General features: G+C 34.8%; 1 protein-coding gene across 5 annotated transcripts in view; it reads right to left on the bottom strand.

Moving 5' to 3' along the window:
• Positions 1 to 26,570, bottom strand: part of LOC115220510 (myb-related protein A) — a 156,481-nt gene that overhangs the window by 27,746 nt on the left and 102,165 nt on the right. For 4 of the 5 annotated variants that reach the window (XM_036510081.1, XM_036510082.1, XM_029790648.2 and 1 more), the window contains exons 8-12: positions 7,850 to 7,928; positions 7,630 to 7,763; positions 5,947 to 6,080; positions 3,426 to 3,836; positions 157 to 284 (exon numbers count right to left, since the gene is read on the bottom strand). In XM_036510081.1, the coding sequence (XP_036365974.1) occupies positions 157 to 284; positions 3,426 to 3,836; positions 5,947 to 6,080; positions 7,630 to 7,763; positions 7,850 to 7,928 (886 nt within the window). The remainder of the gene's footprint in view (positions 1 to 156; positions 285 to 3,425; positions 3,837 to 5,946; positions 6,081 to 7,629; positions 7,764 to 7,849; positions 7,929 to 26,570) is intronic. The other variant, XM_029790647.2, reaches the window with a different exon arrangement.

Here is a 26,570-nt window from a genome sequence, read left to right as displayed (position 1 = left end):
AAATCCATGAAGCAATTCCATGAAGTGGTACATGATAATGCCCAAATATTTCGCAAACATACCAATCCATCAAACCTAGACAAGAAAAGAAACATATCCTTTTAAATATTTGCATTTACTGATACAATGCAAGTTAGTTTGAAAATATTTACTTACATTTCATTCAACTTCAAATAGGGCGTACTTAAAGTATCTGGCTTGCTAATCCGTGATTTAGGGGTCAATGAATTAACAGGAGTTGAAATCACTTTCCGGTTGAAGAAAGCATCTGGACTATTCAGGAACTGATAAAGAATATGGAATGTATATTATTAAAAAACTTAAAATACATAAATTAACAGGAAAATGAAAAGAAAAGCAAGCAGGTAAATGTGCAACCACTCCAGCACCCTAAACCTCTGGAAACCAGCTAACTGGTTGAAGATCCACCAATTCTATGTTGATTAAGTATGGCAACATATGTTTCCCAATTAAGATGCTAAAGCAGATGACTAGTACTATCCTATAACATCTCTAATACCTCATAACCAAACCTCACAATCCCAATTCCCCCAAGTAATTCAGCTATAGCTACCAGATGATGAACACCTCCCAGAAAACCCAAAGGAAGTCACCATCCAGCATTTCAATGCATGTAATGATGACTATCAGCAAAGAAAAGCATGCCTTCAAACCCTCTCACTTCTCAACCTATAATCAAGCATTCTAATTCAACAGTGATAAGATTTATACAAAAATTTCTAGAATTTTCCTACCCATAACACCTCAACCACAATGTAAGTAACATTGCTTTTGATGAACTCTGAACTTTCTTCTATTTTCAATTGCACACTAGATTTTTGCAATAAAACCTCTTGAAAACTTTTTGTTTCTCAACTCAACTTGTTTCACTACCAATGTGAAAATTTCTTTAACCATTTAAATCAAATCTATCTTATAATGGTATGGTCATGGTTGGAATGCCCATGATTATAATTGCAATGGGGTTGAGTAATGACAAGAACAGGTCTTGACAATATTCATTCTACTACCTTTTGACTTCACTCCTGTGCTAGGCATTATTTTCCATTTTCAATGTTTCTATGCTTCTCTCATTACAGGGTCCCTTCCTAAGAGGGGTAACTTCTTCAACAGTGGAATCTACCATTTCTAGCTCATTCAATCTCTTTAAGTTACCATCTGTTTGGTTTCTGTAGAACTTAATTTAATAGAGACCTCTCCTACATTACATTCCAATCTCACATACTTTTTACACTCATCATCCTAATGATTTGGAAGGAGGAAAGGAAGCAAGATATAGGTAGTGGAAGTATTCAGTATGTATAAATCCAAGTCTACCCCCACCTCCCATTTCTGAGTGTCTTGGTACAGTGAGCAGAAAAGATGAGAGAATACAGAATAAACAAGCAGTAAAATGGGATGCAAGGCTATATGGTGGACAGGATATGGCTGGAGATACATGCCCAGAAAGTACAGAATAGACGAGTGGGCAGAGATGGGGTGTATGTGGAAGTGGATCATGCACTAAGCCTGCACAGGAGGCTGGGTGGTTTTTTGGGGGTTTTTTTACAGTAATGCATATCACCAATCAACATATTTTCAGCCATCTCCTTGTCAGATATAACATCTTGAGGTCATTTTTATCATCTCAAGTCTTCCTTCATTTGAGTGCTTGGCACTTGCTTATGCAGCTGTCATCCTCCATTCATATCACATGCCCATACTAGTGCAGTCTTCTCTCCTGCACACTACAAAAGATTCCCATTACATCCAGTTTATCTCTCAACTCAATTATATTTTGTTCTTCCTGCACACTAACATGGCATCTCCTACAAAGTATGCTCACCTCATTTCTTTCAAGTCTTTATATGCCTTCCACCCTCAAGGTCCATGTTTGTTTTGTGCAGCAGTACACTTTGCACACAATCATCATACAATCTGCCTTTGATCCTGAGGGATAACCCCTTGTTGCTAACAGGATTAACAGCACCTTGGACTTTCTCAAACCTGTTGTTATTCTAGCTGCCTCACTTTCTGAACATCCACCCAGGTAGCAAACTTATCAAACATTTTAAGGGAGACACTTGGGCAGTTGGCAGAATCTATTTCCCAATTACTCTTATTGTTCCAGTGTACCTGTTGCATCTAACATCTACTTTCTTTGTTAGGCTGTCTTTAAACCCACTACAACTTTTGCATATCCATTGATTACACTCGGCACAGAATTTCTACCAACTTGTTTTCTGAAGGCAGAGCACAGCCATTTCCCTGAAACTATAAGAGTCTTGGCCTCTTTACAACGTACTAAAACCTTTGTTTTTGCCAAGTTTACTTTAAAGCCTTTCTATTTTCGATTTTGCTTCCATGCCTGGAATTTCATTTTCAGTTCTGCCAAGTCTACTATAAGACTAAGTCTTCAGCATAGAGGACTTCCTACAGAGAGCTGGTTTTAAATGTCTTTATTACAGCTTAAAGGACTACAATAAATAGAATAAAGCTGAGAACTGAGCTCTGATGTATCCTCATCTGTACACTAAGTTCATCAATAAATAGTTGCTAATTCTCATCTTACTGAGAGCTCCTACAATCCTCACAAGCCATTCATTTATTCTTGGTTTTCTGAGAAAACACCAAATAATAGTGTAAGGGACTACAAACGCTAAGTAGATACAAGAACATATTCCTTAGTATTTCTCATCCAGTTCTCTCACAAGGTCCCTCTTCCTGGGACAAAGCTAAACTACACCTCACCTAGACTAATCCTGTCACTATAACACACTCTGTAACTTTCATAACCTGGTCAAACTGCTTGTTGCTTTGTTACCTTTCTCTAGTGCACCTCCCTTGCCCTTGTAGCAGTTTGTAATGGTCCTGTAACACTGCATTACATGATTTGCTATTTGAGTGACTATCATGTACTCTATATTGCCAGATATTTTAAGTACCTTCATATCCTTATTTCTCTACCTTCATATCCTTTACCATGTTCTCTATTACTCTGCTGTCAGCTTGAATGGCTGGTACTTCTGTTGAGTTTCAATGGAGAAGGCTCTTTATCTGAACTCAGCTTCCTCTCATAGTAGCATTTCCATGTTTCTTTCTTATCAGAGTAAGTGTGTGTATAGGCATGTGGCCTAGTGGATAAGGAATTGAACACATAATCATAAGGTCATAGTTTCAGTTCCCAGTCTGGACAGCACTTCATTTCATACTGTTCCAGTCTGTACTGTTGAAAATGAGAACCAGCTCCGGCAGGGAATTGACCTTGCAATTGACTAATGTTTTGTCCAAGAGAGAGTGTTGTTTTCTTGCTTGCTTACACATCAAGAAAACTGGGATAAGCTCTAGCCTAAAAAGCCTAAAGACTTGTCACAAACCTAAGACACACACACACACACACACACGTTATATTCATGTACACTAACCTGTGATGGTGAAAAGGGTAGATTTTTTATGGGTGTTACACTTGGTGTTCTGTTGACATCTTTCCGTTGCAATCCTAATAAAGGGTTAAGATTTTCAAAATCAAAATCATTATCTAAAACCATTTCTTCTTTTTTAATTTCTTCCGAGGTATTGTCAATAAAATCCCCAGTAGATTCAGCGGGTTCTTCTTTGATATGAATTATTTTATGTACTACAGGAGAATCATTCTTATGTTGAGGTGTGTAACAATCAGAACTGGACTCTTTTCCCAAATCACAACTAGCCAAAGGAGGGGATTCAAATTCTCTGCACTTTTCTTTTGACTTTGGAAGGTATTGATTCATTTCTTCTTTCATTTTATCATCACAAATTTGATGATAAGATGCTGATAAGGATCCAGAATAAGATTGCTGAAAAATATAGACAAATACATTATTGTAATAGGAAATATAGGTAGCTGATTTCTTATTATTTTTACAGTGTTTCTCATGTTATATACACCACTTATGTGCCATATCCTTATAAGAATTCTTTTTGAATATTCCTCAAAATATGTTTAGAAATTCTCAATGACATTAATTTGTATCAAAATATATTTAACAAAATTATATGAATTGTTAAAATACAATATTCAACTTTACTATGGAGTATATTCATAAATTTTAGTAACTGCTACATTTATAAATCAAATACATTTATTAGATACATAAGACAGTTGCAAATGCTTGTCATGTTTATACAATTTCACTATGAGCAGTAAAAGGTGATTGACTAGAATATAGTTCCAAGTGTCATAACACTACCTACTTCAACTCTCACTGAAAAATTCTATTTAAAGCCACTCAGATTAGGATTCAACTAAATCAGGTAGACTGATTTGAATATTTAAGAAATTTTTGGATGTTAGTTCTATTGAATAAATTAAGCATTACTTATACTCTGAACTTTAGTCAAATTTCCCATTGCTATTCCAACCACAGTTTACTACCTCTTTATTCATTGGTTTCTTTACTACTCCTTACTGATTTAATTTTTCTGAAAGCTTCCTCTAAGACCACCTCTTCTTCTTATGTGTGTGTCTCTCTCTTATTCTTATTATTGTCCACATGTTCGCTTCTATACATTCTCAATACTATCATTTATCTCAACTTAATCTTGTTACAAACATGTGTCCCCACCTCCCACCCTGCTCATTTAATTTCATCCCACATTACTCTTCACCCTACTTGCAGCACACACTGTTCATTGCCTTTTATCTCCTTCACTCCACATTAAGCCTCACTACTTTGTTTCATATTCACAATTTTGTCACTAATGTGAAGTCACTTTTATATTTTCTCTCAGACAAACAGTAACTGCTTGAATCATTTCTTTCTTTCATCCCTCAACGTAAATCAACACAAAGTTTTCTATGAATTCTACACAGCATGGTATCTATCAAATGCTTTACTTGGACAATCCATAGTATCTGTACCACCATAATTATAATTTTTCTTATTCTAAACTTTGGTGCTTATTTTGGAATTAACTTTATTTGATTTTGCTCATATGGAAGTATAGATTTCAGCCCATTATTTTATGCTACAAGTTTTGTTTTCACTGTGTATTTTTGTTTATTTCAGATTATCATGCTTAAAATAGGGCCCCACCCTACCCAAATTTGAGTGATTTTATTGAGAATTCAATTTGGAATAGAAAGCAGCAGAAATTCTTCACAATACATAAAGACACAGGAGCCTTTCAGAAAAAGAAAGCTACAGACAAGTGCAACAGACAATGATCAAGATTTTCAAAAGAAGAAGCAATAGCAGATGTTTCAATTTCAGATAGTGATAGTAACTCTACAGTAATATTAAACTCAACCCCAAACTACATGGTTGGAATGTAAGCTTCTTAACCACATAGCAACACCTCTGCCTATTATATTAAGTATCTGTTTATATTTACTCAAGTTGAAGTGAAAATTCAGAATGTGCATGACCATTCCTTTTTACATGTCAGGTGAATTCATTTCATAAGAAATAATTTTACATTTCAATGCATTTAGCTGTAACTGTAGTAGTTTTCTGAGAAAAATCCTCCCAAATATTTATGTTAAGACCATTTGTTGCTAACTTGTATTCAAATATATTTATTTATTAATAAATAAATAACTTCAGGCTGTTTTACAAAACCAGTATGGATTTTTGATTATTTCACAATGAAATGAAACATATGGAATATACTTAACATAAAAGTGAGTAAACAAATAGCTATCATCAACAGAAAACTGTCTTTTTGGGTAAATTGCATATAATACAATAAAACAGAATGAATACAAGACAGATGTTAAAGAGAAATAAAACAAGAATCTGTATAACAAGCTGTTTAAGACTGAATGCAGTGACTTGACTGAGACAACAACAGCACACCGAACATTCCACTTACGGGAATATACTGATTAATAAATTTGAAATACTAAATACAAAAATAATTATACATTTCAAACATTTTCAACCTGTTTTGGATTGAATCAATTACCTTTTTCTGATGTTTACCTCTCCGAAGTATTGTTGGTGGTGTAGAAAGTTTAGAAGCCACTTTAGAAACAATTGGTATCAAACGCCCTGGGGACTTTAATTTATCAATGGCTCTGCCATCAAACCGAAGATCTGCTAAATGACCAAAAGAATTTTGACAAAGAGAATTACAGGGTAAATTCTTTTTTGGGTTAAAAAATAAAATTTTATAACAAACAATTTTATAATGCCTGTACTATAAATGGAGAGAGCTGCTTATTAGTTAGATGGAATAATGTAACTTTTACTAAAAGAAAGCAATTATTAAAGTTTCCATTAACTTAGAAAATAATTAAAAATGAAAATATTAATATTTCTTCTTTTTTATCAAAATGTGGCCTTTAAGTTTTTTTCAGCTAGACAATTAATTTTAATTAAATGCAAATGGGTTTCAAAAATTTTACAGCGAGACACAATTGTTTAATGCCTCTCTCTCTCTCTTTACATATTTTCAATAGTTAATTCCTTTGCAATAAGCTCCACTGTTCTTATTATTTTAGCTTATATGATGAACAGGAACACAAAAAAAATCGCTACACTGGTAAATTTATCAATGTGGCTCTTTTGTACGCTGTATACCTTTAAAATATATCCACATGATGTGCTTGCTATTTCTAGTATAATATGTTTCTTTATTAGCCACACAGGGCTGCACACAGACAGGACAGATTACAAAGTAGAGCTTTTTCTTCTTGGGGAGAAAAAAATAAGTGATGTAGGTTTTTGATCAAAAGTGATCGTAAAAGGGAAAGAAAAGAAAAAAAGGGAAAGAAAAAAATAATCAATAGGGATCGTGTATCACAGAAATGTCATGATGTAAAGTGTAAAGGATGGAGCAGATAAGGTTTATCCGTGGAAAGAAAAGCCTACAGAAAAGACCACGGCAACCTCGGTCAATAGGATGGTAGCAACTTGGAAAAGCAAACATATTTATGATGATGACATTCATGTAACAATTGTACATGATGTGAATAATTTCCAGGATGATTTATTTTTTGAAGATAAGTTCATTTCCATACTTATACATCATTCTCTCAAAACTAATTTGGTAAATATAGTGAAGTAAATGCTTCGTTAAAGAGGTCTAACAAACCTAGAGCTGGTTCCCGGGATTATTTGAATGATTAAAATATGAGCCATTAATTGGGTGGATGTGTGTGTGTGTGTGTGTGTGTGTGTGTGTGTGTGTGTGTGTGTATGCCGGAAGTTGTTGACAAACAACAGCAGTAATTTTATTCAGCTGAATATACATCATGGATTGGTTGAAATTACCGAAATACGACAACTTTAACACAAAATAACTTCATAAATAAAAAACTTTTCTCAAAAACGCTAAGAGTAAAAGATGTTTTATATGACACATTCTACCAGTATACAAAGTTTGACTGTTTAGTTACAAAAAATTATTTTCTAAATCTGCCAGTCAAAAGGTAAAGATCCGTAACTGGCAAGACAAGTAATTTTGAGTTCTAGTATAATATACTACAATTTTGAATTCTAGTATAATATACATTACAAATTGTAATTTTATGAGTAACAAATATTTTTATATAATTCTAAACAGCATTTATTCCATTGACAGAACTGAAAAGATAACTGGTGTTACTATTCCACTTCACACTAATTAAAATAAATTTATTTTTACCTTTTTTATTTAAGCCTGTAAATTTATTAGGTGTTACACTCGGATCATCTTCTGTCACATCATTCAGATCTAATGAGTTGAAATCTATAAGTCCACTGTCCACATCTTCACCACAAGTACTGGTATCAGATGAACTGTAAGAAAAGAAAAAGCACTAAGTTTTATAAAATAATTCATATCTTTTTCAAAAAGTAGAAAAGAAAGAAAGAAATATATTTACCATATAACCACATTTTTCTTGTTCGTGTCTGGTTCTGAAGTTGCCTGTACTTTTAAACTGATATCACAATTGTCCATAACTGCAATTCAAAAACATATATTTATACAAGGTGAGTAAGATATTTGAAGACATATTTTTTTTGAGTCATTGCTACATTTTTATCTAAATCTGTATAATTTTTGTTTCAGAAAATAATAATAATGAAGAAGCATGTTGTTATTGAGGTTATAAAGGCTGAGCATAGCGAATTAGAAATATCTCGATTTTGAAAAGTTGCTACATTTATCATGTACAAAGTTTGTAAGGAGCTACAGACTGAAGACGGAAATGTATCACCAGTATCAAAGCATAAACAGCACTCTAAACACTCGGAAATCATCAGAACACCTGAATTTATCCAGCAACAGGCCATTGATTACAATCCCAGAAAGTCCATGAGATCAGTTGCAAAAGATCTCCATGTGTTAGAGGGAATGGTCCACGAAAAGTCTTATATGATGAGGAAAGGTCAAGTTGTCAGAAAAAGCAAAAGAAAATCACTATATCAAATCTAAAAGGCTCTTAACCCTTTCGTTACCAAACCGGCCGAAAAAAATTTTGGTTAATGTGACCAAGCCGCCCAAAACCGCTCGAATTTACCTATTCATATTTAAATGAGAATATCAGAGCAAATCTCTTTAGTACATTCGTGAAAATATGTATTATACTTCATAAAGAGTTCAACTACAGTTTTGTACAAAAATCGAAGTGTAATTTTAATTCCGTCAATTTTGGGAGATTTTTTTCCGAAATTTGTTCCTATTGTGTTTTCAAAATTTGTAATTCTGACAAAAAATGGATACGAATTTCATTATATCAAGCAGCGAGTCAGAATTCGAAGGATTTTCTACTGAAGACCTTCATAAATCTAACTCTATGACTGAAAAAAAAAAAGCACATGGTATTTGATAATGAATCTGATGTTTCATTTTCCGAAAGTGAAAACAGTGAATCCAAGAGCTCCGACAGCGATAAAGAAAATGAATTGGCACCTGAATGGAGTGAAAATTTAAAAACTGTTTCTTTCGGTGATTTTTCTGAAGAAACTGGACCAAGCCACAGACTTTCCCAGAAGAGTAAAGCCTTAGACTATTTCTTTTTACTTTTTCGAATGAGCCTATTTGAAATCATTACGGCGGAAACGAACCGTTACGCAAAATGTAAACAAAGCGAAAGAAAGGATACTTTGTGGTTTCCCACAACCTTAAATGAAATTAAGACTATTTTGCCATAAATATTATTATGGGTATCATAAAGTTACCCAGAATAACAAATTCTATCGTAAAATTTTGTTGTATACCCAATTGAATATTAGTTAATAACCCATTTTCTATAGCGATGTTTGAACAAAATTTTAATAATTTTATATTTTGTTGAATTTACCTGTATCTACCTGCAATTAGAGTCACTTTCTGAAGAAACTGGACCAAGCCACAGACTTTCCCAGAAGAGTAAAGCCTTAGACTATTTCTTTTTACTTTTTCGAATGAGCCTATTTGAAATCATTACGGCGGAAACGAACCGTTACGCTAAACGTAAACAAAGCGAAGGAAAAGATAGTTAGTGGTTTCCCATAACCTTAAATGAAATTAAGACTATTTTGCCATAAATATTATTATGGGTATCATAAAGTTACCCAGAATAACAAATTCTATCGTAAAATTTTGTTGTATACCCAATTGAATATTAGCTAATAACCCATTTTCTATAGCGATGTTTGAACAAAATTTTAATAATTTTATATTTTGTTGAATTTACCTGTATCTACCTGCAATTAGAGTCACTTTGTGACAAAAATTATAGTATAGAATTGGTTGAGAACATTTCATTAAATTATCTTCCAAAATTCCCGTTAATATATTGATAAATAAAAAAGTTATAGTTGTTTAACCCTTTCGTTACTATATTTCTGACCAAAATACACCCCTTATGTATTTCAATTAATTTCTAACGTAATCATAAATTTAGTCTGGTTTCATTAAACAACTATAACTTTTTTATTTATCAATATATTAATCTGATTTTTGGAAGATAATTTAATGAAATATTCTCAACCAATTCTATACTATAATTTTTGTCACAAAGTGACTCTAATTGCAGGTAGATACAGGTAAATTCAACAAAATATAAAATTAAAATTTTGTTCAAACATCGCTATAGAAAATGGGTTATTAGCTAATATTCAATTGGGTATACAACAAAATTTTACGATAGAATTTGTTATTCTGGGTAACTTTCTGATACCCATAATAATATTTACGGCAAAATAGTCTTAATTTCATTTAAGGTTATGGGAAACCACAAACTATCGTTTCTTTCGCTTTGTTTACGTTTAGCGTAACGGTTGGTTTTCACCGTAATGATTTCAAATAGGCTCATTCGAAAAAGTAAAAAGAAATAGTCTAAGGCTTTACTCCTCTGGGAAAGTCTGTGGCTTGGTCCAGTTTCTTCAGAAAAATCACCGAAAGAAACAGTTTTTAAATTTTCATTCCATTCAGGTGCCAATTCGTTTTCTTTATCGCTGTCGGAGCTCTCGAATTCACTGTTTTCACTTTCGGAAAATGAAACATCAGATTCATTATCAAATACCATGTGCTTTTTTTTTTTCAATCATAGAGTTAGATTTATGAAGGTCTTCAGTAGAAAATCCTTCGAATTCTGACTCGCTGCTTGATATAATGAAATTCGTATCCATTTTTTGTCAGAATTACAAATTTTGAAAACACAATAGGAACAAATTTCGGAAAAAAATCTCTCAAAATTGACGGAATTAAAATTACACTTCGATTTTTGTACAAAACTGTAGTTGAACTGTTTACGAAGTATAATACGTGTTTTCACGAATGTACTAAAGAGATTTGCTCTGATATTCTCATTTAAATATGAATAGGTAAATTCGGGCGGTTTGGTCACATTAACCAAAATTATTTTCGGGCGGCTTTGGGCGGTTTGGTAACGAAAGGGTTAATGAAACCAGACTAAATTTATGATTATGTTAGAAATTAATTGAAACACATAAGGGGTGTATTTTGGTCAGAAATATAGTAACGAAAGGGTTAAACAAACTGTAAAATCCAGCAGAAGATTTGATTTGATTTTTCTCAAACAAGAAAAACTTCAACCAAGATCAAAAAGTTAACAGATGAAATGACAGATAGTTATGTGCAGGCCCTTCTGAAGTTCTAGGTGTTATGCATACAAAATTTCCTGCAACTGTCATGGTTTTAGGGTTTGTCAGTAATGAAGGACATGTGATGCCTCCTTACTTCTTTCCACAAGGCCGCCTACATTGAGGTCCTGGAAATAATTATTAAGCCCTGGATAGACAGTGTATGTAATGGAAGGCCATATGTGTTTCAGTAAAACTCTGCACTATCACACATGGATCTAGTAATACAGGAATGGATGGTTGAAAATTTTCATGATCACATAACCCCTAACATTTGGCCTCCTAATTCCCCAGATTTCAAGCCATTGGACTAATACATATCTTTGAAAGCTGCCATATCAGAGTAATGACAAAATGAACCAGGACCACTTGATTCGAACGTATAGATGATTTAGATCTCATATAGAAGTAGTTGTTGAAGCTGAAAGTGGCTTTGTTGAATAACATTATAGAAAACAAGGTTTAATTTTATCCTCATAGCAATTTTTTGATAAATAAAGTTATTATCTGTTATTACCTCTGCCTTCGCTAAGGCAGAGGTATTATTTTCAGTCACATTTATTTGTTTGTTTGTCCATGGACAAAATATCTCAAGAACCGCTGGATGGATTCGAATAAAACTTTCAGGAATCTTTGGCCTCATGACTGGCATGAATTGATTAATTTTGGGATCAATCCAGTACCCAACAAGGATTCTAGATTTTTTTTTCCTGTTTTTTTTTTTTTTACTTAATTTTTGAGAGCCGTCAGGTTCACTTTTAGTATTCTTGTTTGTGAGAGCAGTCAAATTTATTTCAGATATTCTCATTTTAAAAATCATCTCTGGCTAATCGTTGAGAGGATGTTGGTGTGACCATGGCAAAGGTTTGTGCTCTCATTATATATCTGGGGTTTTTTTATAAACATAAATCTGTCCTCAAATATCTTACACACCCTGTATATACAAAAAATTATATATATATTTTTCAAAAACTTAAAACCTTATTAACCTCCAATCACTGTATAAATTCCAGAAACAAAATTTTTCGTTTATGTCTGCATTTTAAAAATTACAGCTTAGCAGAAATTAAAAATAGACCACTGGATACATAATAAACCATTGCAGTCCGGTTGAAATTATTTTGATATATGTAAGATACTGGTTATGTTTGCTAAACAGTTGTTTTCCTCTGTCTTTTTCTATATGTGCATTCAAAACAGTTAAACTGTCTTGTCATATTAAATAGCTTGATAAATGGCAAAATGAATTAATATTTCAACCAAGAAACCCTGGGCAGCTGTATTTCACAAAACTTGTGGGTTTTAATGATAATTATAATTATATAAATATATAATAACAGACTACATAAAATTGCTGAGAGGGGATATCATGAATCTCAACATGATCCTCTCTTTTTGACAGTTACAGAAGTGCTGACAACAAAGGCAACCACTCTACATCAACTTTATTCATCTCACAAAGGATTTCGAGCTAGTTAATAGATGGCCTATTCAAAATCCTTGCCAAGATTGAATGTCCTCCAAGATTTCTCAGGATAGTCCAATCATTTCAGTTAGATATGGAAGGTGTCATTCAATTTGATGGCTTTTCATTGGAGGCATTCAACATATGCAGTGGTGAAAAGCAGGGCTATGTCTTTGCACTCACCCTGTTTGGCATCCCCTTTGCAGTGATGCTGAATAATGCAGTTGTAGTGTCAACTGATGGTGCCTACCCCCACATCAAATCAAACAGGAAACTATCTGGTCTGTCAAGGCTGAAAGCAAAATCCAGATTCATCAAATACTCATCAGAGAAATGTTGTTTGTGGACAATGTAGTATTGGCAGCACACTATGAGAAGCAAATGCAGCACCTCATAAACAAACTCTTAACAGCCCACCAGGAATTCAGCCTGAATACACACACACACACACATATATATATATATATATATATATATATATATATATATATATATATATATATATATACATATACATACATGTACATTTTTCATTCTTATTTCTAGCAATTGCTGCTACTAGTTTGTACCTTCATTGACTAACTTGCCTTTACATTTTAATTGCTAAGGGGCCACCTATATCATAATATAATTTAATATATCATAGTAATCACTGTATTTATGCTATACACTTGAATCATTTTGAATTGCATTCAATGTTTCATTTCTCAGGAGTTGTATGAGACAAGCTACCCTTTTAACCTAGAGTATCAGCAAGATCCTCTGCTGAGAACTAACATTATAATGATCTACTTGGTAAAATTATTAATTATTGTGTGTTACTATCTGGGAGATCTTTACGGTAGCAGAAAAGGAATTTTAATTCGGTGCATGGTGAAGTAATTAGCTGACCCCTAATTATAATTATGTTTATAATTATAGAATATTTGTATAATTTTTACCTAAAAAGGGTTATTTTAACGTACTGATCTACTTGGTAAAATAATTAATTATTAATTAATTAATTTTACCCTTTTATGATTAATATTGAAATTATAATTACACCCTCATTGAAAACTGCAGTTTCTGCGGGATTGCTCATAACATACACGTGAGTATTAAGGATAAATATGTGTTTACATTCGGCTGCATATTTTTGGAAGTGTTGGTTGGATATCAGTTATGCGATGGCGCTTGATCGCATACATATTTAATCCTGGCACTCTCAAATTTATATTTGAAATGCTGCACTGAAGGGGTGAAATAAGTAAGTAACTATATAACTTTACTTTAATCCCGAAACGGGTATGTAGCTAATCTGAGTTGTGTGGATTCGTTATTTTTCCATTTGCCTATGGAAAAAAGTGTGTTACTATCTGGGAGATCTTTACGATAGCAGAAAAGGAATTTTAAATCCTATTTCTAAATTTGGTGCGTGGTGAAGCAATTAGCTGACTCCTAATTATAATTTATGTTTATAATTATAGAATATTTGTATAATTTTTACCAAAAAAGGTTATTTTAACGTACCAATCTACTTGGTAAAATTATTAATTATTGATTAATTAATTTTATCCTTTTAGTATTAAAATAAAAATATATAGGCGCAGGAGTGGCTGTGTGGTAAGTAGCTTGCTTACCAACCACATGGTTCTGAGTTCAGTCCCACTGCATGGCACTTTGGGCAAATGTCTTCTACTATAGCCTCAGGCCAACCAAAGCCTTGTGAGTGGATTTAGTAGACGGAAACTGGAAAAAGACTGTCATATATGTGTCTATATGTTTGTGTGTCTGTGTTTGTCCCCCCAACATCGCTTGACAACCAATGCAGGTGTGTTTACGTCCCCGTAACTTAGCATTTCAGCAAAAGAGACCAATAGAATAAGTACTAGGGCTTACAAAGAATAAGCCCTGGGGTCAATTTGCTCGACTAAAGGAGATGCTCCAGCATGGCCACAGTAAAATATGACTGAAACAAGTAAAAGAGTAAAGAGTATATATAAATACCTCTCTCTCTCTCTCTCTCTCTCTCTCTCTCTCTCTCTCTATATATATATATATATATATATATATATATATATATATATATATATATATAATGTGTGTGTGTGTGTGTGTATACACTATACCCCCGCTTATTTGTGGTTCTGGTTATTAGCAGAATGAATGTTTGTTTACAAAAACCATTGCATATTTGAGGTATCATGAATATATCGTCCACAATTTTTTATTGACTTCTTTCGTGGCAATATCCCTCTCTCACTCTTATTATTATTATAAATATGAGAGTATAGATTACTCTACCAAGTGGTAACGCAAACTAAATTTTTCAAAATCATGGTTATTTTTAATGCATGCTCAATCTTCCATTGGTCGTATGTGCCTATTAGACACAAGAAAGATTTTTTTTGTACATTTTTTCGGAAAAACCTGCATCTAGTAGCTATCTCAAATATTTTGTTGAGTGTTGTGTTTTCCATAGCATGTTATTAAAGCCCTAAGATGCCACCCAAATGCCTTACACCTAAGGCTTCTGGCAGTGAACCTAAACGCCAGAAAAAGGTTACGACATTCAATGAGAAGGTACACCTGTTGGACATGCTCCAGGAAGGTAAAAGTTATGACACACTACATAAAGAAGAATGAGGTAGTGATTAGGTCTACTGTAGCAGTAAGTTTCTGTGAAAGTGCCACAAAGATAACGACAGTGAGAAATAAACACTTTGTCAGGATGAAATTTACCTTGGCATTATGGAACAGTAACTGAGTGGTAACATCAACTACGAGAAAGTACGGAAATTATAGCAGGAGATGGAGCAGAAGGTATTGGAGAACCACAACCAATACCACTGACAGCACCAGAGCCCAAAGATTTTCAAACCAGCAAGGGATGGTTTGACCGTTTCCAGAAAAGGTTTAAAATAAAGTGTGTTTCCCTGCATGGAGAGACAGCATCAGCTGACAAAGAAGCCACCAAGAAGTACCTTGGAACCTTCAGTTAGATCATCGAGGACAAGGGATACAAGCAGGAACAGGTTTTCAATATGGACAAGAATGGCTTGTACTGGGAGAAGATGCCTTCCAGAACATACAACATGATGGACGAAGCCAGGGCACCAGGATTTAAGGCACAGAAAAACAGAGTGGTGCTAATTATATGTGGCAATGCTGCTGGCTTCATGATAAAACCAGGACTTATCTACAAGTCCGAGAACACAAGAGCCTTCAAAAATACAAATAAAAACCTCCTGCCTGTCCACCGGATGCACATGGATTACCAAAGCTCTAACTTTGAATTACTCCCACCAAGACTTCATCCCTCAAACCAAAGAATACTTCCAAAACGTATAAATGGAATTCAAAGTGTTGCTTGCTATGGATAATGCTGGTGGGCGTTCTTTTGATTTGAAGCACGAGGGAGTCCAGGTCGAGTTCTTGCCTGCTAACACCACCTCCCTCATCAAGCCTATCGATCAAGACGTGATCTGTGCCATCAAGACACTCTATACTCAGAACTCTCACCAACACCTTGTGGACGCAATGAACATGGACAAGAATTTCAAGTTATAGGTGTACTGGCGTAATTTCATGATTGCAACATGCCTGTCAGTTATCTACAATCTTAAAGACATGAAACAAGAAACACTCATTGCATGGCCAAAGGGTGTCAGGACTACGAGGGCTTCTCTCCCAAAGATATTCACCACGAGGCTGTCAATGTGCTGAAACTGGCAAAATTACTTGGAGGTGAATATTTTGACAACTTCACGCAAGATGAGGTCAACAATTTCATCAATTCCCACTCTGAAACTCTGACAGACGAAGATATGTTGGCGTTAACAAAGTCTGCCATTGAAGTCACCAGCCACAAAGAGAAGGTCCCTGTCATTCAGCAACGAGGTAGTCTGCAAGAGGGTGTCATAGAATTGGTCTTTCTGTCCATTGGGTAGCCCCGGCTAAGGGGCATAGGCCAAGATAATGGTTGCTAACACATATTTTACTTTATTTATTATTAAATATAATATATATAATACTAGCTGAAGGTGACCCGCTCTACACGCAGGTAAGAGTGTGGTTGTTACTTTCTGTTGCTTCCTTTCAGCACGTAAAAAGCACCATCCGAACGTGGCCGATTGCAGCGCCGCCTTGACTGGCTTCTGTGCTGGTGGCACGTAAAAAGCACCAACCAATCGTTGCCGCTGCGAGCCCCCCTGGCACCTGTGCTGGCGGCACGAAAAAAGCACCCACTACACTCACAGAGTGGTTGGCGTTAGGAAGGTCATCCACCTGTAGAAACACTGCCAGATCAGAATGGAGCCTGGTGCAGCCTCCTGGCTTCCCAGACCCCAGTCAAACTGTCCAACCCATGCTAGCACGGAAAACGGACTTTAAATGATGATGATGATGATTCTCCCTCTTTGTTTCTCTCTCGCTTTCCCCACTCTCTTACTCTTCCTTTCTCTCGGACTCTCCCTCGCTTTCTCTTACTCTCTATCTCTCTCCCATTTATAAACAACAAAAGATCTTGAGTAAGTTGAGAAATAAAATATTTAGAAAGATCAATCATAAATATCAGGCAGTAACAACGGAAAGGTCTGCTTCAAGGCAGACAGCAAAACGCTAACATTTAAAAGAGACAGACGAACTTGCGAGCTGAATAAAAATAATAAAATATTGGAAACCAAAGTTTGAAGGGATAGAATGTGAGGATAGTAGAGTCACCATGGCTGGCATTTCATAATGACGGACAGCAACGTATTGACAGTTTAACGGCTGGCGTAAAATTTTGAACTTGATGTAAAAGAAAATCCCTAAACACCAAGTTTTGAAGTGATTCTTTCTCACGACAGTAGACTCACCATGGCAAGCATTCAAAACTTCTTCATCATGGACGGCAACACATTGACGATTAAAAGGCTGGCGCAAATTTTTTAGCTTGATGTAACAGAGAATTCCTAAACACCCGCTCATTTAAATTTTAATCACCTTCCAGCCCCATTTTCACATTTTGGTTAATATAACCTGATTTCATTCGGGTCTACTGGGGCCACATTTTAAAAGATGAGGAATTTTGTCCAAGAGGTCATGCGTTTCATTTGAGGAAAAAAAATAGTTGTCATGCAAACTTGCCAGCACTTTTAACATAGGTCTGCATATTTTCAGCTCAACCGACCACATAATGCACACATGATATATATGTAGATATGTGTGTTGGAGTGTCTCTCATACATGAGCGTTGACGCTGAATTCGACTGGTAAGCAGGTAACCTTGTCTTTGTTGAAATAGTTGTGAGCTGCTGGAGTTATTTCTCTCTGGGTAATAGGAATTTCCATATCCTCCGAGGAAACGAACTGCTGACCCAGACAATTAGAATTATAATTTTAATAAAAGCATCAATTTAAGAAAAAATAAAGTAGTAAAAAATGTAAATTTAGCACGAAAAATTTGCAGGGTTCTAAATAAATGTTAAAATGTAATAGATACGAAAAACCTACGTTATCACCAGAACACGAATGCTCGTTGGTGTGTTCTGTTTGTATTTGCTCGATCGGCGCGTTGACAGGCAGACAATAGAATGCGATGGCGAGATTCATAATATTTGTTGTCATGATTGTGTGTTGGTTGTGGTGGTGATGGTAATTTTCTCTATGAATGCAGACAGATACATAAAAGCAGGCCGTTTGACGAAGTGAAAGTGATGGGAATGTAGGAAATAGAGTGAGTGAAAAAGTGCTGGGAAGAGAGGAAATAGCGAGAGTGAGTTGAGGAAGACATACATTAAAGAACGGGAGTGGACTTGTCAAAGTGGGTTTTTGGCCCTAGCAACGACACCTTTTAAGATAGGGATTTCTAAGGTAGCCTACGGGCATCATCACCTCATTTTACATGTCCCTGTAAATTTTGGAGTCAATCCAACGGGATGTAGTGGCCTTCAAAGCGATCCAAGCGGTCGAAACGCATTTCAGTTTTATATATAGAGATTATATATACACATATGTTTTGACATATATACATGAGAGCTATGCAATCCATGTACAGGGATGCTGTCAGTAAGGTGAAGATTCACAATGAGTACAGGGAAGAATTCCGAGTGGAGATAGCAGTCCACCGAGGATAACCCTTCCTGGTTATCATAGTCCTCCAGGTAATAACACAGGAATTCAAGACAGGATACCCCTGGGAACTCCTCTATACTGATGACCTTGCCCTAATTGCTGAGCCACTATCAGAACTAGAGGAGAAGTTTCAGGTGTGGAAGCAAGGATTAGAAACGAAGGGCTTTAGAGTCAACCTAGCTAAAAAAAAAACTCTTAATAAGCGGGCAGGAAGAAAAACCACAAATCCCTTCAGGTAGATGGCCCTGCTCGATCTACCCAGTGTAAGCTATGAACACATAAGAGGTGCAGCAATATCAAAGGAAGGCTAACTGGGAAGATAGTCGTTGTATGTGGCAGGTGCTCAGGTGCAATAAACACTGAAAATGTGCAGAGAACAACTGCCATCACATTCCAGGGAGAAAAACTACAAGTAGTTGACAGCTTCTGTTACCTAGTGTCGGAGTGTATTCATGTGTGTGTGAGTCTGTGTGGATGTATGGGTTTAGGGTTAGATGTGGATGTGTATGTTTTGCTTGTACGGTGTGGTGGAGGTCGGGCGGTTCTCAATTGACCAACCGTGAGGAAGATAATGATAATTTTAAATTCAAATCTAATAGTGTATTTATGCCATAAGGAAAATTATTAACTGGAACACGGACATACATATATTCCGCTCTGGATCATAATGTAAGAGTTATTAATAATATTATGAATGATAACAATGATAACATTAATGGTATTGACAACGATAATGATACTAACTTTAATGACACTTTAGAAACTATTATGAAGTAATATAATGTACTATTGACTATGTATATTTGCATCTAGGTATTAATTTGTGTATGTTTATTATCACAATATTAAGTCGAAAAACTGAGACATTGAGTGTGGAACACATATATGTTTACTAATTTATATTATTTATTTATATCATTATGTAAATGTATATTTTTATATGTATAGGAGTGTGAGTATATGCACTCATATGTATATTTATATGTTGTATTGTGGGTACGCACCCACACCCATGTGGGTATATATGTAGACTGAGTTATATTACATAATCTCCGAAGAGGCCTTGTGATATTTTTGTTAATGTCTCATTTATATCTATATATTGACCAACCATAAAGGGTTAATATTGGTAAAATGAGACATAATTATCGACATGGCCGAAACAGCTGTAAGATGTAATTTATACTTATATTTATATTTACTTGTATTTATATTCTCTTCTATATATATTCTACTTATTATACAACATTACTCTTTTATGTACACTTTTTTATGTACATTCCTTTATGTACACAGATTTGTTCTGCTTTTTATATTTAACCCTATAGTCTCTTATGTGGTGGTTTAATAAAGTATGTGATTGAGTATTATCTGGTAATTGATATTTGATTTAGATGTATTTCTCCATTTTCTTATCTTGTATTAGTAATTTGTGGTAAATCATTTTACCTTTGCCCATATAATACAGTAAATGAATTGATTGCATCGCAATCATTAACATTTATGTATTAACTTTGTTGGGTACTTCACTAGCAGTATGTTGGATATACGTTATCCCATAGAGGGTTGCATTTACAACCCCTATCTCAATTTGTGTATATATATATATATATATATATATATATATATATATATATATATATATATATATATATATCTTTACACACACACATAATATATTTTTCAATGAAGAATTAAATATTACAAAACAAATGTATTACTTTCCAGTAAAATAAAGCAACGTAAAGGTAGGGCTATAGAGTAGTGATACAACAAGGCACCAATGTTTACTGGAAATAGCAGTCGATAAATTTACAATGCTACAGTAAAGCTTCACTGTGCTCAGAATCTGCAGAGGCTCAGTCAAACATGTTAAAAAACATATGCAATGGAAAGGCGAACATAATTTCCCAAAACAAAGAAAAGGATTTAGCACAAAATGGAGCAATCTTTATCTGTAAAAAGCCTGAGTTTTGTTCTTACCCCATTTTAGAGCTAACCAAACAGAAGCACACTGGTATCTAAGACAATTCAAGGCTAGAACTCACGAGTTATACAGTGTTTCTGCACTACCTTGATTAAGTAAGAACTTTTTATTGAAACACTGGAAATGAACAACAAGCATTAGCACTAGACCCGGCAATGCTAAGTCTCACACACACAAACACACACACACACACATACATACATATATATATATATAACAATTGCAGAGAGGAAGGTGTTTATAAGCCATTTAAGAAATACACAAAAGACGTTAGATTCACTTCAACATTTAAATTTAATTTATCAAAATATTTTTGTCGCTTTGGGACCGCGACCAGTTCACTGACAAAATTCCATGCTGCATCTGAGAAAGTAACAGTTAGTTCATGATATATATGTACGTATATATGTGTGTGTGTGTGTGTGTGTGTGTGTATGTGAGTATGCATTTGTGTACATGTGTATGCATGTGTGCATGCCTGTATCTACGTATGTACTTATGTATGTACGTGAGTACTTAGGTTAAGTGTGTACATACATGTGAACGTATGTTTATGTATTGATATGTCTTTTCAAGTTGTATACATGTATATAGACACACATACACATGTGTGTGTATGTGCGTGTTTGTCCCTCTCACCACCATCTCACGGTGACAGGATACGTCTTAGATACACATATAACCTTATTTATAGATATATACAAGTACACACAATCATTACTTACTAACCGTTAGTAAGGAGAGACACACAAATAAGAAAGAAGAAAGCAAAGGACCACTGATGCGGTCACAGGAGTGTGACGAAAGAACTCTGGCCGAAATAAGATTAAGATTAATGTAAAAAATAAATAACGCTGAAGCAAAGTAACACCAAATATATAGTCCGTGTTTTTATTGGCTAAACTGGCAAAATGACCATTCCTAAATACAACAATATCTGTTTCAACACGCGATTTCACATCAAAAATCTTGCAAAACAAATATATAAACGTATATATATATATATATATATATATATATATATATATATATATAGCGAGGTACATACACTTTGGTCTCTTATATGTAAGTACACATTTTTCTAAATCTTGTATGACTATTTCTGTCTATCCACCCTTTCACGCTTATTCGTTTCTTTCGTTCTCCCTCTTTGCCTTCTCTTTTTACTCACTTTCCCTTCACTGTTTTCCTGTCATTTTTTTCTCACCCCTCCTTAATTCTTCTGTCCCTCTGCTTCTACTTCTCTCTCTTCTCTTCCCACGTGACCAGTGTTCAGCCAAGCCTGTTCTTTCTTTCTTGATCTGACCTTTGTCTGTGCAACATCGATATTCTTCCATGTGTTTGTGAAATTTTTGTATCAATGGCGTAAGGCTCATTGTCTGTTTTTTCTACTGCTTTCTAATGCAATTAGCTCAGTTTTTCCTTGGGCTGGCCAGATTGGAGCAATCTCAAGAATAATCAGCCAAAATTGCAAGGATAATCTGGTGCTTCACTGAAGAAAGAAAACTTCAAATGACCCATCCTTGTTTGGTAACAGAGGAGGTAGTATCATCAGAAGATAGGTAGCATCATTGAATAAGCAAATGCTCTCTCTTTACTATCAAAACTCACATAACTACAACTCTACTAATACAAATAATCAACACACATCTAGCATAGATACCATTACGCTTGGTCATAACTGCATCCCAACCCATTCTACTGACAATGCCCGGAACACCACCACAATCTCTAATGCCCCGACAATTAGCAGAAGTAGCAGTAACAATAGTAGTAATGATAACGTTAGTAATGATGATAATGGTAATAATAATAATAATAATAATAATAATAATAATAATAATAATAATAAAAATAATATATAATTCCCCGCCTTCTATAGCCTCTCTTCTGATGATACTACCTCCTCAGTTACCAAACACGGTCCTCAAAATTCACCTAATTGTAATTGCCGTCCTGGAATCAACTGCCCGCTACAAACCGATTGCAGAAGATATAATGTAATCTACAAATGCACAGTCCTTAACCAATTGCACAACTTTACAGCCATATACATAGGATGACCAAAAAATTTAAGCAACAATATGCCACTCATCTCCACTCCTTTAGTTACGATATGGTGATGGTGACCCCCTTCGGTCAGACACAGACCATGGGTTTGCACCTAGAGAGTTACCCTCTGAGGCACAAGTCTGGGCAAGGTTGTTTTATGGAAGACCAGCAGTCGCCCATGCATACCGGCCTCCCCTCTCCACGTCACCGATGTTGTCCAAGGGAAAGGCAAGGGCCGATACAGCTTGGCACCTGTGACGTCGCAACTCATTTCTACAGCTGGGTGAACTGGAGCAATGTGAAATAAAGTGTCTTGCTCAAGAACACAACACGCAGCCCGGTCTGGGATTCGAGCTCACAACCTCACGATCGTAAGCTTGACGCTCTAACCACTGAGCCACGTGCCTTCATATATATATATATAATTCAAATAATGAGGGAGATAAATTGAATATTAATTTAATATCAATTTAAAACCAGTAGCCTAGCATATATAAAAAATCTTAAAAATCAAAAAAAATTTCAATACATATGTATATTTAGGGATAAACCACTAGGTGGATAACCATACACTAGAATATCACATGCGATCTAACTACAAAAAAAAAATGTTCTCCAGAGAAAATTCAGCAAATACCAGAACATCTTTTTTCTGTAAATTCCAACTATATATCTATATATATGCACACACATGCACATAAACATACATATACAAAATACATACATATATGTATATACTTATACAAAATATATACACAGTGTGTGTGTGTGTGTAATTTCATACATGCACAGGTACAAACTAAACGTATTTTCGATGACTCATACCATTTCATTACCCTGTTATCTTCAACACCAACTTGAATTCAATTCTCAATGCTGTATGAGTGGGAAGCTTTATTACATCTTTTAACAGCTGGATACCATTCCAGCCACTAGCCACTCAACTGAATATAGGAAATCTAATTTTTTCATTTACTTATTTTTTATTATCTAACCAGTGAGCTTGCAGTATGTTAAATCTACAACACTCGCCAACCACATACAGCATCTCAAAAATGCAAATGTACCTTATACTCTATCATGGTCCATACTAGACTCAGGACTTCCCTACCAAGGTCAATGCTCAATCTGCAAGCTTTGCCCAAAGGAGACACTCTAAATATTAAAGCAAAACCCTCCAACACTGCTTGATAAACATAACGATAAACATAACCACTGCTTTTATCACACATTTAAATTCTATCACAAATCCAAATGTCAAAATGACCATGCTGTACATTTCCGAAATAATTAGGTAATCCCATTAACCCATAAATTTACACCCTAACTCATAGCCCCTATCTAGTTTCTCACATATGCAACCATCTGATTATATTCGTTTACCTCTATACACGTACACACCCATGCGCACATGTATACATACGAGTGAGGGTATGCATGTATGCATACATGTGGGTATGTGTAAACATTTATACACATGCAAGGTATATATACCTGTATATGCAGGGGCAATGATACACGCAGATGAGCATATAAGCATGTATGAGGGCATACACATGCGAATAAGGATTGTATATGTAACTTATCTGATATATACATGTATATACATCTTCACATATATATTTTCTCAGACCACTGAACTGCTATTTCCTGAATCCTTCATATCTTTGCATCACAATTCGAAGCTACTACTACACATTGGTCTTCCCTCTACCCTTTAACCCCCCCCCCATTTCACTATCATTTACACTATAATGCCTTTCTCTCTCTATCCCCACTCCTACTCTCAAATTATCTCCACTGACCACTGACTGTTCTATATCTTTGTTTTTTCTTTTTTCTTTTTCTTTATTCCCTTTCTTCATATCTTCAGGGTTTTATTGTTCATTTTTACATTATTTTTTATTATTTTGTTACTTTTTGCTATTTTTAACTAATCTTCTTTCTCCATTCTCTTACATTCTTTCCTTCTCTCTGTTATGTTGTGATCCGAGACTAATGTCAGTGTCACTTTCACATCATGAATGATGTCCATATTGTTCGTGAAATAGAGATCCAGAATGTTTTTCACCCTAGTTGGTCTGAGTACAGCTTGCTCCATGAATAAGGCATTAGTGAGGTTGAGCAGGGACTCCACCTGTGCTTGCTTGCAATGAGTCGTTCCTGAGAGTATGAGACCTTCAGGCCATTTGACGTTGGGGAAGCTGAAATCACCCATAAGGAATGTGGTCACATGGTGTTCCAGATTCATGAGGATTTCCTTAATTCTTGTGAGGCAATCTTCAAACTTGCCAATGTGGTTTGGAGCATCCGGTGGGCAATATGTATTGCATATGACTATATTATGTAGTCTTATGCATACAATTAAAGTGTCACATACCGAATTTGAGTATGACAGCAATACCTGGGGTGGGAGATCATCACGGATGTATACAGCAACTCCACCATTTTTTACATTTTATACGATAGAAAGTATTTTCCATGGTGTCCACTTCTGTATCAAAAAAGAAAGCTTTCCATCTCATGCGCTTAATTAGATCAGTAATTTTCTCTAAAAGTTTCTTTGAATAAAGTTCCCTTGATGGGATAGGTATATTTTTCATAGAATAATCTATGTAATATGCATCCATATTAAATTCTTCTGTGTGTAAGAGTCCTCAACCGATGTTCGGTTATAATCCAAAAAAGCTGTATTAGCTCTTAGTGAAGAATAGCATCGTCTGGGAGGTAATTTATTGGTAAAAGCGGTAAGATAACAAAAGAAAGAAAGAAAGAGACCTCAATATTATGTAAATAGAGGAAATTTATCTATAAAATAATACGTTACATTACTCAATAGTCAAGATAAAACTCTGAGTTTCAGATGCCGAAGTGGAAATCCACAACACCATCTCTTCGGTTATCTGGCTTATGAAAAAATACTGTTATATAAAGGGAAATTACTGTATTATAATTCTGCTCGCGACCCACGTGCATACTTATACGTCACTATGAAAACGTACACATCTTCACTCGCATTTTTCGCCAAATATATACGCATATATATACAACCTCATACACACACACATGCGTACCGTAAAAGTTCATACATACGTCTATATATGCACAAACACAAGAAAAACCATGGTTAAAGATAGCAGAAAAAATATATATATAATAAGGAAGTATACAAAGCATAAAAACCACGTACATATACGGATAAGCCCCTATGCACTCATACACACACACGCCCATATATGTACATACCAGCACATATTTATATACGCATACATACACACGCATATACAAAAATTGAATATACATATGTCCCTCCCACCAAATTTTTTTTTTTAAATACTAAGTAAAAACGTCTATATATATATATATATATATATATATGAGCATTCTTATGTCCGCACACACGCACACATCTAAAAAACTGCCCATTCATACATATTCACACACGTGTATAAATGAATCTATATACATGTCTATATAGGCACAGGAAAAAATGCAGGATAGAAAAGTACAGAAAAAATTATTATGTGCGAAAATATAAAAATATGAAAAAATATATGATAAAAGGTATAATGAGATAAAAAACTTTTTGGGACATAACATAGAAAGCATGTTCTATCTGTTTTCTTTAGGGGACCAAAAACGTAACAAAAATTTAGTCACATGTGGGCATGATCCGAAAAGTTCTATCCTTGAGTTTAGACATGTAGTAGGGTCTAAGCTGCTTTTCCAGATAAGCCATTTCTCCATGTCGCATAGACTGCACCTACCGCTGCCGTTGGTATAGGGCTTACATTTGGCCAAAATCTTCCAATGTATGTTATATTCAACACCTTTATCTTTTAAAGACCAAATATGATTAGATAATTGTGTCGTTTTTCTTTTGTTCCAGTGCCTAAAACTCAAGGTGTGGTTA

This window comes from Octopus sinensis, linkage group LG16 (assembly GCF_006345805.1).
Source record: "Octopus sinensis linkage group LG16, ASM634580v1, whole genome shotgun sequence".
Classification (NCBI taxonomy): Eukaryota; Metazoa; Mollusca; class Cephalopoda; order Octopoda; family Octopodidae; genus Octopus; species Octopus sinensis.
Note: the sequence above shows the minus strand (reverse complement) of the source record. Positions and strands in the feature narration are given on the sequence as shown.